The sequence below is a fragment of the Sinohyriopsis cumingii genome, unplaced genomic scaffold (assembly GCF_028554795.1).
Source record: "Sinohyriopsis cumingii isolate HCF-2022 unplaced genomic scaffold, ASM2855479v2 utg000552l, whole genome shotgun sequence".
Classification (NCBI taxonomy): Eukaryota; Metazoa; Mollusca; class Bivalvia; order Unionida; family Unionidae; genus Sinohyriopsis; species Sinohyriopsis cumingii.
Genome location: NW_028315908.1, coordinates 415,653 through 430,146, shown reverse-complemented (window position 1 = coordinate 430,146; position 14,494 = coordinate 415,653). Strand labels below are relative to the sequence as shown.

The 14,494-nt window shown below is 34.2% G+C and overlaps 1 protein-coding gene across 3 annotated transcripts in view; it reads left to right on the top strand.

The window, feature by feature from the left end:
- Positions 1–538: 538 nt before the first annotated feature.
- The window catches only part of LOC149773802 (arsenite methyltransferase-like), a 248,677-nt gene continuing 234,721 nt past the window's right edge, over positions 539–14,494 (top strand). For 2 of the 3 annotated variants that reach the window (XM_089945987.1, XM_089945989.1), the window contains exons 1-4: positions 680–797; positions 6,451–6,625; positions 10,755–10,905; positions 13,234–13,370. In XM_089945987.1, the coding sequence (XP_089802113.1) occupies positions 6,459–6,625; positions 10,755–10,905; positions 13,234–13,370 (455 nt within the window). In that variant the 5' untranslated portion in view covers positions 680–797; positions 6,451–6,458. Of the gene's footprint in view, positions 626–679; positions 798–6,450; positions 6,626–10,754; positions 10,906–13,233; positions 13,371–14,494 lie in introns of those variants that run through there. The other variant, XM_089945988.1, reaches the window with a different exon arrangement.

The following is a 14,494-nucleotide window of genomic DNA, read 5'->3' as shown; positions in this document are numbered from 1 at the left end:
GCTTTATTTTTCAAACATGGACCTTCCAGCAAGTAATCTGTTCACCCTCTCTGCATTATTATTATTATTATTATTATTATTATTACACTAAGATGCATATGTTACAGTTTACTGTATTAAACAAAATTATTGTTTAGTTTTACTATGAATGTTACTGCTATATTGGTATAACGGTACCAATTGCACGCAATACGGGGTGTGGTGTGGGGTGGAGCTTAAAAGTGTAGAAACAAAATGTTCAGAAACAATCAAAAATAAGTAAATACATAAAATATCATCGAATGATGCATTATGTAAGAGTTATAGTTTCTATCAGGTTTTAAGAAGATGAGTATCTTAGCAACATGATAGATATTGTTAATTCATATATAGATTATATTTTGTATTTTTCATGATTTCTTAAAACTGGGACACACGTTATTGAAACTAAATCTTGTGACTGGAGAAATCTTTGCCCTGTCAAGTTCCAGCAGAGTTATCGCTCTTAAATGCAACGGCTTATTATGTGCTCCTGTTTATGTCCCTCTCAAGTTGACAATCTAATATTACTCGTTATGATAGTGTGTAAAACACATACTGAAAGAGAACAGAAGTCATATTTATTTCGCCTAATGCTAGCATTCCGGTAAATGACACTTTTTGTAACATAGATGAATAAAAAAATTGGACTCAGTTACCTCCCGATGAAACTTAAAGAGTTATAAATTTCAGACGTACTGCTACTGCTAAAATTAGAACATTGTCTCATTTCGTCAGAACTTGACTTGATCAAATATTCATTAGGAAATTTATGATAGGTATGTTTTCTTGTATAATTCATATTACATGGCATGCATTGTTGTAGGATATACAGAGACTTGTACTTGAGTGATTTATTTACAGTTTTGTGGTTTAGTAACTTATTTTCGAGGTTAAAGATCATGCGTAATTAAAAGTAAAACGCAAGTTTGTATTTGTTATGTAAATATATAATACTGGCATTATCATGCCTGGTCAAAGTTAAGTTATTACAAAAATTAATGATAAAGAATTGTCAATTTTTTTTAGATAAGTCTTAATATAATAAAAAAACTTTTCCAAGGAAAACGTAGGTAGCTACGATGTCGTAGCCACCATTTGATTTGTTGTTGTAGGAGATGGGGTACTGATATTAGTGCTAAACATAGGCGTAAGAAAAAAAAAATAGTTAATCGTCAAAGACTATTTTCTGATGACAGTAATATGGTTTTCTTGTTATAGTATAGTAAGTTATATTGTGATAAATTTATGGACTGGTTATGCTTTAATCATTTCAGAGATTTCAAGTGTGATCTTTTTATATTAATGAATTTGTTTTGTTCATCCTCATCAGAATCGTTCTCATGGTAAACCATAACTTGCAAGAGAAAGTTAATCTTCATACAGGGCGATGAAAATCCATTTTAAATCAGAGGCTTAACTACTGCCCCACAATGTGGAAGCTGGGCCATTTTCAGAAGGTGTGTGGAAACGTTACCATTCTCATTAAAGGGAAGGGCCTATTTCTCAATTTTTTTGGGGGTTGGGAATGTCAAAATTTTAAGAAAATAAAATGGATGAATTTGTCAATCCATGTGTGTCCTTAGACGAGCTATTGACTATATATAAATGTGTCATTATTTATGGGAAAATCATCAGTAGTTATGACAACCTATTCTTACAAGGTGAACAAAACAATTTTGAGACAAACTTCAATATAATTTTTTAAATGATAAAGAATACATGACTGGACAGGGTAAATATTGTTTAATATGGAGAGAGACAGTAGAGATTGCATTTAAAAAGTCAGTTTGAGATTTTCAAATCCTGGGCATATTTTTTCATGAAGTCTTCTGTAGTTTGCTTGTCTTCGAAGGACGTATCAATTTAGTTATCACAATGTGCATTACAGTTGTACTGACAGTTGGTCCTTTCTGAATTAATTTATCTTAAACTGCTTGTAATAATTTAATTAATTCAGTTTGTGATTTTAAATTAATATGAATAACGAAAAGGAATGTGCAAACAAATAAATGGACAAACAGGCAGAAGAGCAAAGTGAGAGAATAAGTGTAAAAACAAACAAATGAGCAAATGTTCAAAGAAGAGAGAGATGTGAGAATTATAAAGCTTGTGAATGCAGAAACAAAAGAGAATAAACAAGATGATTAAGAAATTTTTTAGCATTGTAAGATTATAAAATCAGACAGCTTGCTCATTTTCATGAACAAAATAATACCTTGTTTCACACTGAGATATTTTCACTGTAGTGAAACCAGGAAATTAAATTGGGTTGTGAGGTGCATATTACAAGAATAATGGATGTTACTCTTTGAATAAAGATTTTGTGTTTGTATTAGAAGGAGCAAAATAACAATTGTCTATTGGCATGCTACTCTGGTATAGACAGACTTTCAACAAACTGTGTCTTATAGCATAAAAAAGATATATGTATTACAACAGAGGGGAAAAGTAAATAGTTATTTTTATACCAAATAATAGCAAAATATTTAAGTCTTAATATCACATTGAAACATAAATAATAATTACTGTTTACTTCTGCTGGACAATTAGGAAAGCACAGTTAGATTTCAAGTTTTTGGGCTTTTTCAATATGACTGTGCCATTGATATTACTGCTGAACCAGCCACATAGAGTACATTTGCATAGTAAAAGGATATGTGTGTTATGTGGAAGCTGTCTGGAATTTCCATGCCCAGTGCTATATTATATTGTTCTCATAATGAGTGCTGTTGTGTAAACTGGAATTCCCATGGCCTGTGCTGTTTAATGTCCCTTGGTGTAATGATAAGTGCAGTTGTGTAAACTGGAATTCCCATGGCCTGTGCTGTTTAATGTCCCTTGGTGTAATGATAAGTGCTGTTGTGTAAACTGGAATTCCCATGTCCTGTGCTATTTAATGTAAACTGATGTAATGATGAGTACTGTTGTGTAAACTGGAATTCCCATGGCATGTGCTATTTAATGTAAACTGATGTAATGATGAGTACTGTTGTGTAAACTGGAATTCCCATGGCATGTGCTATTTAATGTAAACTGATGTAATGATGAGTACTGTTGTGTAAACTGGAATTCCCATGGCATGTGCTATTTAATGTAAACTGATGTAATGATGAGTACTGTTGTGCAAACTGGAATTCCCATGGCCTGTGCTTTTTAATGTCCATTGATGTGAAGATAAGAGCTTTTGTGTAAGCTGGAATTCCCATGGCATGTGCTATTTAATGTAAACTGATGTAATGATGAGTACTGTTGTGTAAACTGGAATTCCCATGGCATGTGCTATTTAATGTAAACTGATGTAATGATGAGTACTGTTGTGCAAACTGGAATTCCCATGGCCTGTGCTTTTTAATGTCCATTGATGTGAAGATAAGAGCTTTTGTGTAAGCTGGAATTCCCATGGCCTGTGCTATTTAATGTAAACTGATGTAATGATGAGTACTGTTGTGCAAACTGGAATTCCCATGGCATGTGCTATTTAATGTAAACTGATGTAATGATGAGTACTGTTGTGCAAACTGGAATTCCCATGGCATGTGCTATTTAATGTAAACTGATGTAATGATGAGTACTGTTGTGCAAACTGGAATTCCCATGGCATGTGCTATTTAATGTAAACTGATGTAATGATGAGTACTGTTGTGTAAACTGGAATTCCCATGGCATGTGCTTTTTAATGTCCATTGATGTGAAGATAAGAGCTTTTGTGTAAGCTGGAATTCCCATGGCATGTGCTATTTAATGTAAACTGATGTAATGATGAGTACTGTTGTGCAAACTCGAATTCCCATGGCATGTGCTTTTTAATGTCCATTGATGTGAAGATAAGAGCTTTTGTGTAAGCTGGAATTCCCATGGCCTGTGCTATTTAATGTAAACTGATGTAATGATGAGTACTGTTGTGTAAACTGGAATTCCCATGGCATGTGCTATTTAATGTAAACTGATGTAATGATGAGTACTGTTGTGTAAACTGGAATTCCCATGGCCTGTGCTATTTAATGTAAACTGATGTAATGATGAGTACTGTTGTGTAAACTGGAATTCCCATGGCATGTGCTATTTAATGTAAACTGATGTAATGATGAGTACTGTTGTGTAAACTCGAATTCCCATGGCCTGTGCTTTTTAATGTCCATTGATGTGAAGATAAGAGCTTTTGTGTAAGCTGGAATTCCCATGGCCTGTGCTATTTAATGTCCATTGACATAAGGATAAGTGCTGTTGTGTGAACTGGAATTCCCATGGCATGTGCTATTTAATGTACTTTGATGTGATGTTGAGTGCTGTTGTGTAAACTGACAATTTTTACTTCAAACAGTTTTATCTAGCTATCAGGATATAAATGAAATCTCAAATCAAAGTGTTGAAAATAAATATGCAGATGAGTAGAAAGTTTTAAATGAACCATATCCAGTCTTGATATGAGCATTTGACCATATTGCCAGTCTTGTATGTGTACAAAATGTTTGCAGTTCTGTCTAGTTTTCATTAAGATGCTGTTTCAGTTTGGGATATAGATGCTAAGAAAGTAAGTATTGTTTCAGTTTGGGATATAGATGCTAAGAAAGTACTGTTTCAGTTTGGGATATAGATGCTAAGAAAGTAAGTACTGTTTCAGTTTGGGATATAGATGCTAAGAAAGTACGTACTGTTTCAGTTTGGGATATAGATGCTAAGAAATTAAGTACTGTTTCAGTTTGGGATATAGGTGCTAAGAAAGTAAGTACTGTTTCAGTTTGGGATATAGTTGCTAAGAAATTAAGTACTGTTTCAGTTTGGGATATAGATGCCAAGAAAGTAAGTACTGTTTCAGTTTGGGATATAGTTGCTAAGAAAGTAAGTACTGTTTCAGTTTGGGATACAGTTTCTAAGAAAGTAAGTACTGTTTCTGTTTGGGATATCGATGCTAAGAAATTAGGTACTGTTTCAGTTTGGGATATATATGCTAAGAAAGTAAGTACTGTTTCAGTTTGGGATACAGATGTTGAGAAAGTAAGTACTGTTTCAGTTTGGGATATAGATGCTAAGAAAGTAAGTACTGTTTCAGTTTGGGATATATATGCTTAGAAAGTAAGTACTGTAACTTGTTTCGGTTTGGGATATAGATGCTAAGAAAGTAAGTACTGTTTCAGTTTGGGATGTAGATGCTAAGAAAGTAAGTACTGTTTCAGTTTGGGATATAGATGCTAAGAAGGTAAGTACTGTTTCAGTTTGGGATATAGATGCTAAGAAATTAGGTACTGTTTCAGTTTGGGACATAGATGCTAAGAAAGTAAGCACCACTTTGAAGATTTAAGATTTTGTGAAAAAAATGTCTTATCCAACAATAAATTTCTGTTTTCCAATGCAAATTGAATACCAAAATGGCAATAGTTTCAATGTTGACCAGGTCAAATGTGCATAGTTATTACTAATACCTTCTTTAGAACCAGCAAAGCGATTTTGGTAAAGGTGAAAAATAAAATTCCAATAATTTGTTACTTGTCATAATATTCATTTTACAGTTAGGTCACTAAAACATGTAGGTGCAAATCTAGAATCATCACTAAAACATGTAGGTGCAAATCTAGAATCATCACTATTAAGTTTGATGGTGAGAACCGAGTTTCAGTTTGTTTACAGTAGTAATTCCACCAGATTGTGTGCTATTTTAGCTAGAAAAGGGAGTCAGTACAGTCTACCCCTCCCATCCTTCTATAAATCCACTATTTGACATGCTAAATTATTTGGCCAAAGATATTTGAAATTTTATGCAAAAATAACATTATATAGAAACAAGTTACATGTAATGAGTTGTCTATATTATTTCTTTTTCTTCCACATAATGTCATGTTGTCATCATACTAAGAATTATGGGTAGGTATGCTGTTACATATTCTTTGGTGTGTGGTCAAACTTAGCTTTTTCTGAATACTTCTGGAAAGTGGGGGTGGGGGGATTTTTTGATATACCAGTATTTTACCTTTTGTTGTTGAGTTTAATTATAGTGGCGTGCGCACAATTGTGCATGTGCCACTTTTTCCTGACTGCACCTCAGCCTGCTAGTTGTTCCTGTGGAAGGGAATGGTGCCACCTCCCCATTTTACCTGCAAAGAGCTTCTTCTGTAGGGGAATGCCATTGAACAGCCCATCCTGAGATATGTTGCACTATTTCGCAGCTCTCACCCATGATGTTGGTGGAGGCATTTGGAAACAGGACCTTGTATGTGATTGATCAGGTACAGATTTGCAGCCAGTTAAAAATTATTGAATCATGGGAAAATTGAACCTGCATGATATGATGTGAGGAGCTTACGATAGCATTGTCCTCTGAGAAAATGATACATGTCTGAGTTGAATGGTTTATCTTTGAGAACACATGTAGATTGACAGGCAGACAGGGCAGGTAATTAAATATGAGGTCTACATTGATTTTTGTTGTTACAGGTTGAAGAATGGCAACAGACAAGGAGAAAATATTTGATTCAGTGAAAGATTATTATGGAAAAGTTTTAAATAAAACAGAAGACCTCAAGACATCAGCATGCATTTCTAGCCAAAATGTGATGCCCAAACATGTAAAGGAAGCTATGTCCCAGGTGCATGAAGAGGTCACATCAAGGTATGATCCTGATGTATATTTGCATTTTGGTGATACAGTGTCATATGTGATCTCCGTCTGTACATCCATCTATGTGTTCATCACTTCTTTTAAAGCAAACATTGTCTACTCCAGTTAGGAATGTTAATAATAATTGACATTTAAATTGTTTTACAAAGATAAGTTGGTGATAAGTAGTCTATAACAACAAATATTTTGGAGGGTGAATGCACATCTTGGGTTTGGAATGGAGGATATAATGGTACTGATTGGGGTCAGATATTATGTGTAGAAATTATAGTTATATTGTAACGTAAAAAATTCACATATTTCTTTGATTGATAAAGATAAAAGAATAACAAATATAAATATAAGTTCCACATTTTTAGTAATAAAAATCAACAGCTGAATGAAATTAACCCATATTCACAATTTAACCTCAACAAACCTTGGGATTAAGCCGATGCTCTCATACCAAAACTAGGTTGCTGGACCTGACTTGACACCACAGAAACAGGACTGTGCATCTGCTTGGTGCTGACAAATGTTATATTTAAAGCAACATTTCCACTTAAAGTGAAATAAAACATTTGGGATGAAGTATTATAAGCATTCCTGATAAACCACTTTTCATATCTGTTCTTTTTCCCAACCATGATATTTACTTATTACACCACTTCCTTGATAACTCGCACCCTGATAACTTGTGAACCCACTTATAATGCAGGGTCAGTGTGGATCCTATTTTTTAAACCAGATAATACCCTTAGATTGATTCCTGTTTGTTGAATTTGAAGAAAATTATGATCTAAACTGGTAACTGAGACTTTGATATATTGCTCGTTTTATTGTCAAAAACAGTAGTTAGGACCTGGAAATTTTAATTAACATTATGAAATTATCAACTTTTAAGAAAAAGTCATATACTTTTGTTGCATTTCCTTTTCAAATGACATTCATAGTACACCATAAATAATGATATTCAATTACATTTCAATCCATGAAAATGTCACTTACGTCTAGTGGAGACTGTACTTTAATAAATAAATACCAGTAACAAGTTTTTTTATCAAATGACACTTATGTTTTAGTTCCATCTTTTAGTTCATTTTAAGTATAATCATCATAAATGCAACATGCCTTTTGTATTTAAACAAAATGTGTCAATCTACCATAACAGCTATGTGCACGAGTGTTTCTTTGTGAACCCAATTAAGTGCTGACCGTGTTTTGATATCTTTGTCTACCGACCCACAAGAAGCTACTGGTAAGCTTTCTCACATAACCACATTAGCCGAATCCAAGACTTGAACCCACACAGACAGAGGTGAGATGGCAGTGATCCATAATGGTGAGCACTTTTGACCACTCAGCCACTCGGGGGCCCCTCTGTATACTGTTTATATATACATGTCTTATGTATGGCAAGAATAGAGTATCAACACTGTGTACTCACCCGTGAATCTCATCACATACATTGAATCCACAATAGAAGTAATTCCATCAAAAAAATGCACACAGATTTAAAATATTCAGTAATTTTGTCACAGGTCATATAGGTCTGGATTCAGTGGTTAAACATAGCACAATCACGTAATGAATGATGAAGAAAATATACTTTACATCCCAGATTGGTAAAAGTTAGTTTGCGTTTTAAGGTGCCATTAGTAGTATTCATAAGCACAAACTTAATTGAAGATTGTAGTTGGCTTTCCTTGATGAAATGTGCATGCATTATTGAAATCACCACTAAAGGCCAGCTTGGAGAACCAAACAAATGTCCGTTTCTTGTTGTGGCGGCAACACCAAATAATTGTATTGCATGGTTCAGACTGATTTTTTCCATTCACTTAGTATGTTCTCATAATAGTCGGTGCTTCAAAGGTAATGTTTTCTTTGAAAATTCAGCAAACTATTTTATCTGGGTACATTTTTAAAAAAGGAATTGGCCGTCATTGGTCGATTGTAGTTACAGTTCCTCCCTGCCTATTGAATAAACCAACATGTAAGATATTTTTTTTTTATACATTTGTGGTAGCAGAGTGATGCTGCCTTCCACTCATTTTAACAAAGGGTCGATGGATGATAGAGACAGGTGTTCTGGTCTGATGACAACGATTAGTACAGAAAATGTGGGTGTTCTAAAGGATTTAATTCTGAGTGGAAAGAAGAGGAATTTTACATACCATCCACACACAAATGTCAGTCTAGGTAAATATATTAATTACTAGGGAGCGGCCAAAAATCTGACAAAAGATAGATTACAAGATAATGCCTCGTCCGGTTGATCTCCGCTACCAGAAATGTCAACAACAAACAAAGCTTATATCTCACAACATACAGTACTCATGCTCAGTGTCAACATAAGCAGATTATGATATAACAATGCACTGTTAAGATGGTTTGTCAATATGGACAAATAAATTATTTATGTAACTATAAATAAATTTCAGAGCATTTTATATCAGGTTTGCAGCTTCCTTTCATGGGGCCTCTGAATTTCTCCACTCCAAACTAATGGTTGTATATACAAGTTTAAACAGCCAACAATGTTGCCAATAAAAAACATCACCAGATGGTATATTTTGCCACCAATAAGGAAAATAAAATTGCAGTTTGCAACATTGGCAAAACCCTTCGTGATCCTAGAATAAACATTTTACACTTTATTTTTCGTACTTTTAAGAAGAAAAAACTTTTTCTGGTATACAAGAAAAGTACATATAACATTTCAGGAGCCACTCCACAGTTGTCGTGTATTATTCATGCATGATCTCTTCCCCAAAATGGTAATAAACTTTTTACATTTGTTTTCATAGTTTTCAGAAAGATTTTTTTTTTCGTGTCCGAGAAAAATACATGTATATAAAATTTCAGGAGCCATGCCACAACCATGTTATATCCGAATTCGTGTTATAAGGGAGCATGCTATAGCAGGGTTACACTGTACTTCTAAACCTAAATGTATTTTAAGCATAGGAAACAGAGATGTCTTGTGTACAAGTATTGGCACACACAGTCGAAACAGTAACTAGTGGTCGTTCGTGGGAAAAGGCAAAACTGGCCATTGTGATCAGATGACACTGCAAACAGGTTCACCTTTCAAAATTGGTTTTGGAACAAATAACATGTATTGAATATCATTATCGTTATTATTATTATTATTATTATTATTATATGTATACTGTACAACAAAATTATAGTTGCAGGTAAATGTTGTTCTCTCCCAAATTTATGTTCCACAGAAGATTACTTTATTTTGCTCGCTTTAATCCATCCTATTAGTGAAATTATCACTAGTTTAAATATATCCAATGGTATTAGTTTGTTCATGATATAAAAACAATATCTGGGTTAGACATTTGCTCAGCTTGCTATGATCAAAAGACAGTTGGCTTATGTGAGAAATCTTTGATAAACAGAAAATCAAAAGAAGCTATATATGGCTATCCATTGTCACCCATAAACTGAAACTTTCTCAGTGCCTTTACAGACACATTTTTGAACATTGAATGACCCCTGACCTTAATGAAAAGGGATGTAACTCGAGCATGGAGTACAAGAAAGATAAGAAATATTTGCACATCAATTCACATGATACTCTCTTCTCCAATCAATGCCTTCCTTGTGAAAAAAAAATTCAGTTTGCTTGGGAGAAAGCATTGTTTAGGTAGGGAACACCTGGCCGATGACCACTAAAGGCAGGTGACTCTTAAGTACAAGACATTTATAAAGCAAATTTGCTGGAGGGGAAATTAGAATGGTTGTTATGAACAGGTGACTGCTGAGTAAAGGTGATCGTTTGAACAAGTTTGACTGTATATGACTATTGAAAACTTCCTTTAATGTTAAGAACAAAATTATGTATGATGTTTAAAAAGTAATTTGTTCCATATATGAATAAACCAAGATTTAAAATAATATCATAGTTCGACAGAGATTTAAAGGTAATATTCTTACTATTTGATATTCATGTCATTGTTGAGAACACATACCTTCCATTTTGATTCTGAAAAACTAAATACCTTATAATTTACAACATTGGTAGAGGTACCTCTTGACATTAACCATATTTTTCTCTATAAATGTATGCATATGAAATAGTGAATATTACTTGATGAATGTTAATTACTATGATTTATTAATGTAGATATTATGGGTGTGGACTGGTGATTCCAGAGAAGCTGGAGGGCATGCATGTCCTTGACCTTGGCAGTGGAAGTGGGCGTGACTGTTTTGCCTTGAGCAAGTTGGTTGGCCAGAATGGCTTTGTAACTGGCATTGACATGACAGATGAACAGGTAAATTTATCTTTTTCTTTGAATTAAGAATTGTCAGATTTGATTAATTGTACAAGATAGTTCTTCCATTAACCTTAAGGGCAAAGTTGCAGTACATAAGTGTTTTGGAGGCACTATTGAACAGTACGCAATGGGAAGACCACTAATTGTTTATATAAGTGAATACTAAACCTTTCCGACTGTAAAATTTTACTTCTGAATCATACACAAATATATCAAAATAAAAATAAGTCATCTCAAAACTTAATGTCCCAGATTTTTAGATTTTAGGATTTTGAAACATTATTTGAATGTAAATTTTACAGTGTGTTAGTTTGAATCTGATCAAACACTTTCTTTTAACAGTCTTGAAATTTATGTCTAAATATTATGTCTGACCAAACCGGATTTAAAATGATAGTTCATCTGTGTATGAAACCTAATTAAATAATAACTTAATGAGTTACCATGGTTATAAGTTCAGTCCAACTGCAAACAATAAAGATCCTGATCTGCCATAACATGATGTGCCAGCAGACCAGAGTATATTTTGTTTGTTCTAATGATTATTCTTAACAACTGAAATGGTGGCATAACTGCCATTCTTGCAGATCAAAATAGTGATTAATACCTGTCCATGTACAAGCGTACATATACAAGTGTATGCAAGGTGGACGGTTCTTTGATCCAGTGGGGATGAACATAAAGCAATTATCCCTCTTCTCCATCTATTCCCCCCCCCCCCATCAAGTTGTTTTTTTGGTATATACTGGAGTCACTTTGTCCCTTACACTTTTGTTTACCTAATATGACCCAAACTGTTTGAGATATCTTCATGAAACTTGGTATGCTTTGGTATTGTGTCCTGAAAAAAGAAATGGAGTCTCTCTGATCAAAATGTTAAGATTTATCCCCATTTTCTTACAAATAGTGTCCATCCGTCCGACACTTGCCCAGTTAACATCATCGAAACCCGTTAAACTTATTTCTTGAAACTTGGCAAGCATTTGTATTGTGACAAGAGATTGTGACTCCCCCTGTGATTTCATGATTAATGTGCTGGACTTGTGACTGAATGGTATGGATTCAGAACCTAGAATTGGGTCAGCTACTATGGTGTGTCTCTGGGCAAGTGTAACGTTATCTGATTTAATCATGTTTATTTTTAATTTAATTGTTTGTCAGTTATAAATTTTTTCTAATATTATAATGTAAATTGTTTCACTAGAGATGATACTTTTTCAGAAAATTGTTTGACCTTGACTGTTTGTTTATAAACACCAGGTGTTGATCTAAATTCTGACCTGGATTCAAAATTAGTAAACAAAGTTTTATTTTATTTTAAAATGATTGGTTGTTGTCAGGGTCATGATGGGACTATGTGGGTTAAGAAGTAAACACTTTTTTTATTTTTATTCTGGGAATAAAATCATTGGTCTAATCAAGGCCATATTTTGTGTATGTGATATAAACATGATCATGTGACCCCCCTCTGATTTCGCAACTTGGGGGAATTTCAAAATTGTGTCTTATGATACAATATAATCTTTGTTTTGAGAGAGATTTCTCAGTTTTGGGCTTTTCATACTGATGTCAAGTTAATTTGTTGTAGCCAGTTTTGAGCTATATAATTCTTCAGATCAGTTGGATTTCAAAAGGATTAATTCTTTATTCTCTGGAAATATTTGAAGAGTGCTCACACAGATTTTGGAAAGACATTGTTTACAAGTTTAATTTGGATTTCCAACACCAGAATGCCATTATTTGTATTTCTACAAGGAACTGTAGATAAGCACAGTACTGACTACAGCATACGTCATTGTCATCTATCTTAGATTTTACATCAGGATTCGAATTTGAAATTATTAGAACATTTATTACTAGGACTTTGGCAATTTAATTCATGGATTATTCTTAGATTATTTTTGGATTTGAGTCTTGAAACCATAAGTTCTTTTTTTTTCATTTTTACAGAATTTTCCAGGAAAATAAATTATTGGTTAAATATTAGAAAGCTTGTTTTCATTCTTTCTGTGTTACTGTTTATTCGCGCCTAAACACGTAACACAAGGCAATTGACACCAGTTGCCCTGGCACTAAATAATCTACTTGTGTTTTTGTGCATGAAAACACCAAAACAACACAGATGCTGTTGTGGGTGGGGTATTCCTGGAACATTTGCTTTCTGATAGAGCTAGTGTTACAAACATACTTGCTGTATACATGACAGCAGGAAAGAAGGCTGTTCAAAATTTAGATTAGTAACTGTTCATTGCAAACCTTTAGTCAATATCTCCAATGTTATTTTTGAAATAGAATTCATTATGTACTAACTATACACTGTTTCAGTTGAAAGTTGCCAGAGATTACATCGACTACCACACAGAGAAATTTGGTTACATCACCCCCAATGTGAAGTTTGTTCAAGGTTATATAGAGAAACTGACAGAGGCTGGCATCCCGGAGAATTCACAGGATATCATTGTGTATGTTTTTTGTTATACATTTAAAAATTTGCATTACCATGTCATTTATGTGAAATTGTAAAGGCATTTTCAAGCTATTTCTGGTTGATAGTTTGTTATGTCATATGTGCAGGTTTTTGCAAGTACTGTTTATAATGCATAACCTTCTAAATTTTGTTACTCTAGATTTGTCAATTTCCTGTATGAGATTTTTATTAAAATTATAGGTGCTCCCATATTTGCAAATTATGATCTGAGCAAGAACAAAATCATAGGTGTGAAAATGTACCAGGTGCTCGTTTCCACATCTCTGCCTTGAAGGACTATTTAGTAGGATTTTTCTGTTAATTCGTTTCTTTTCAGAAAGGATTACCTTTCCAAAATGCATCAGCTAGTTTTCAGCTTTGAAGAGTCTGACCCCAATGCTAACGTGGTCGCCATGGCTAAATTTGACCAGCCTCAGCATATTTTGTGCCTCTTATTTCATGGCCAGATGGAGGAGACAAAAACAGGCCATCGCAGGGGCAAACCTTGTGCCAGCTGAGCAACACAGTGCATAATATATGAAGAGAACATCTGGTTTTGACCCAGCTTTTCTTCATGACACCATTCTTGCAGAAAATTATACACCACATCAGTGTTGCCCTTTTCCTAATATTGGATTGGAGAAAGTCTTCACCTTCAGCCATAAAAAGGGAGACAGTATCATGCCCCAACAAACCATAGTTCTTATCGAAGGTATTCTTTTCATCATGAGAAGAACACCAATGTTCCTTCATAATACAATGCCGTATGAATCTTCCTCCAGGCCTTCTCAAAATTGTAACCATCTCATTGAACACCTTTGGGCACCTAGTGCTGCATGGATGCCCCAAGATTGCTCCTCAGTTCCATTCAGAGGGAGACTTTACAGGCCCAAAGGACAGGGTGAGCATACCTTTGTAGAAAGACACAGAATCCTTGTTCCACTATGCTCTGCCTTGTGGTCATTGTTAACAAAGATAAATCCTATCTCATTCAGTTCCAGCTCTTTGTTTTTCAGGACATTGGGTCCAAATTGTTCTTTGGATTTGAGTTTTCTTCCTCAAGAACAACACTTGTGGATCACTTCTTTGGTGTCCACCCTCTTCTTGAAGCATCATATT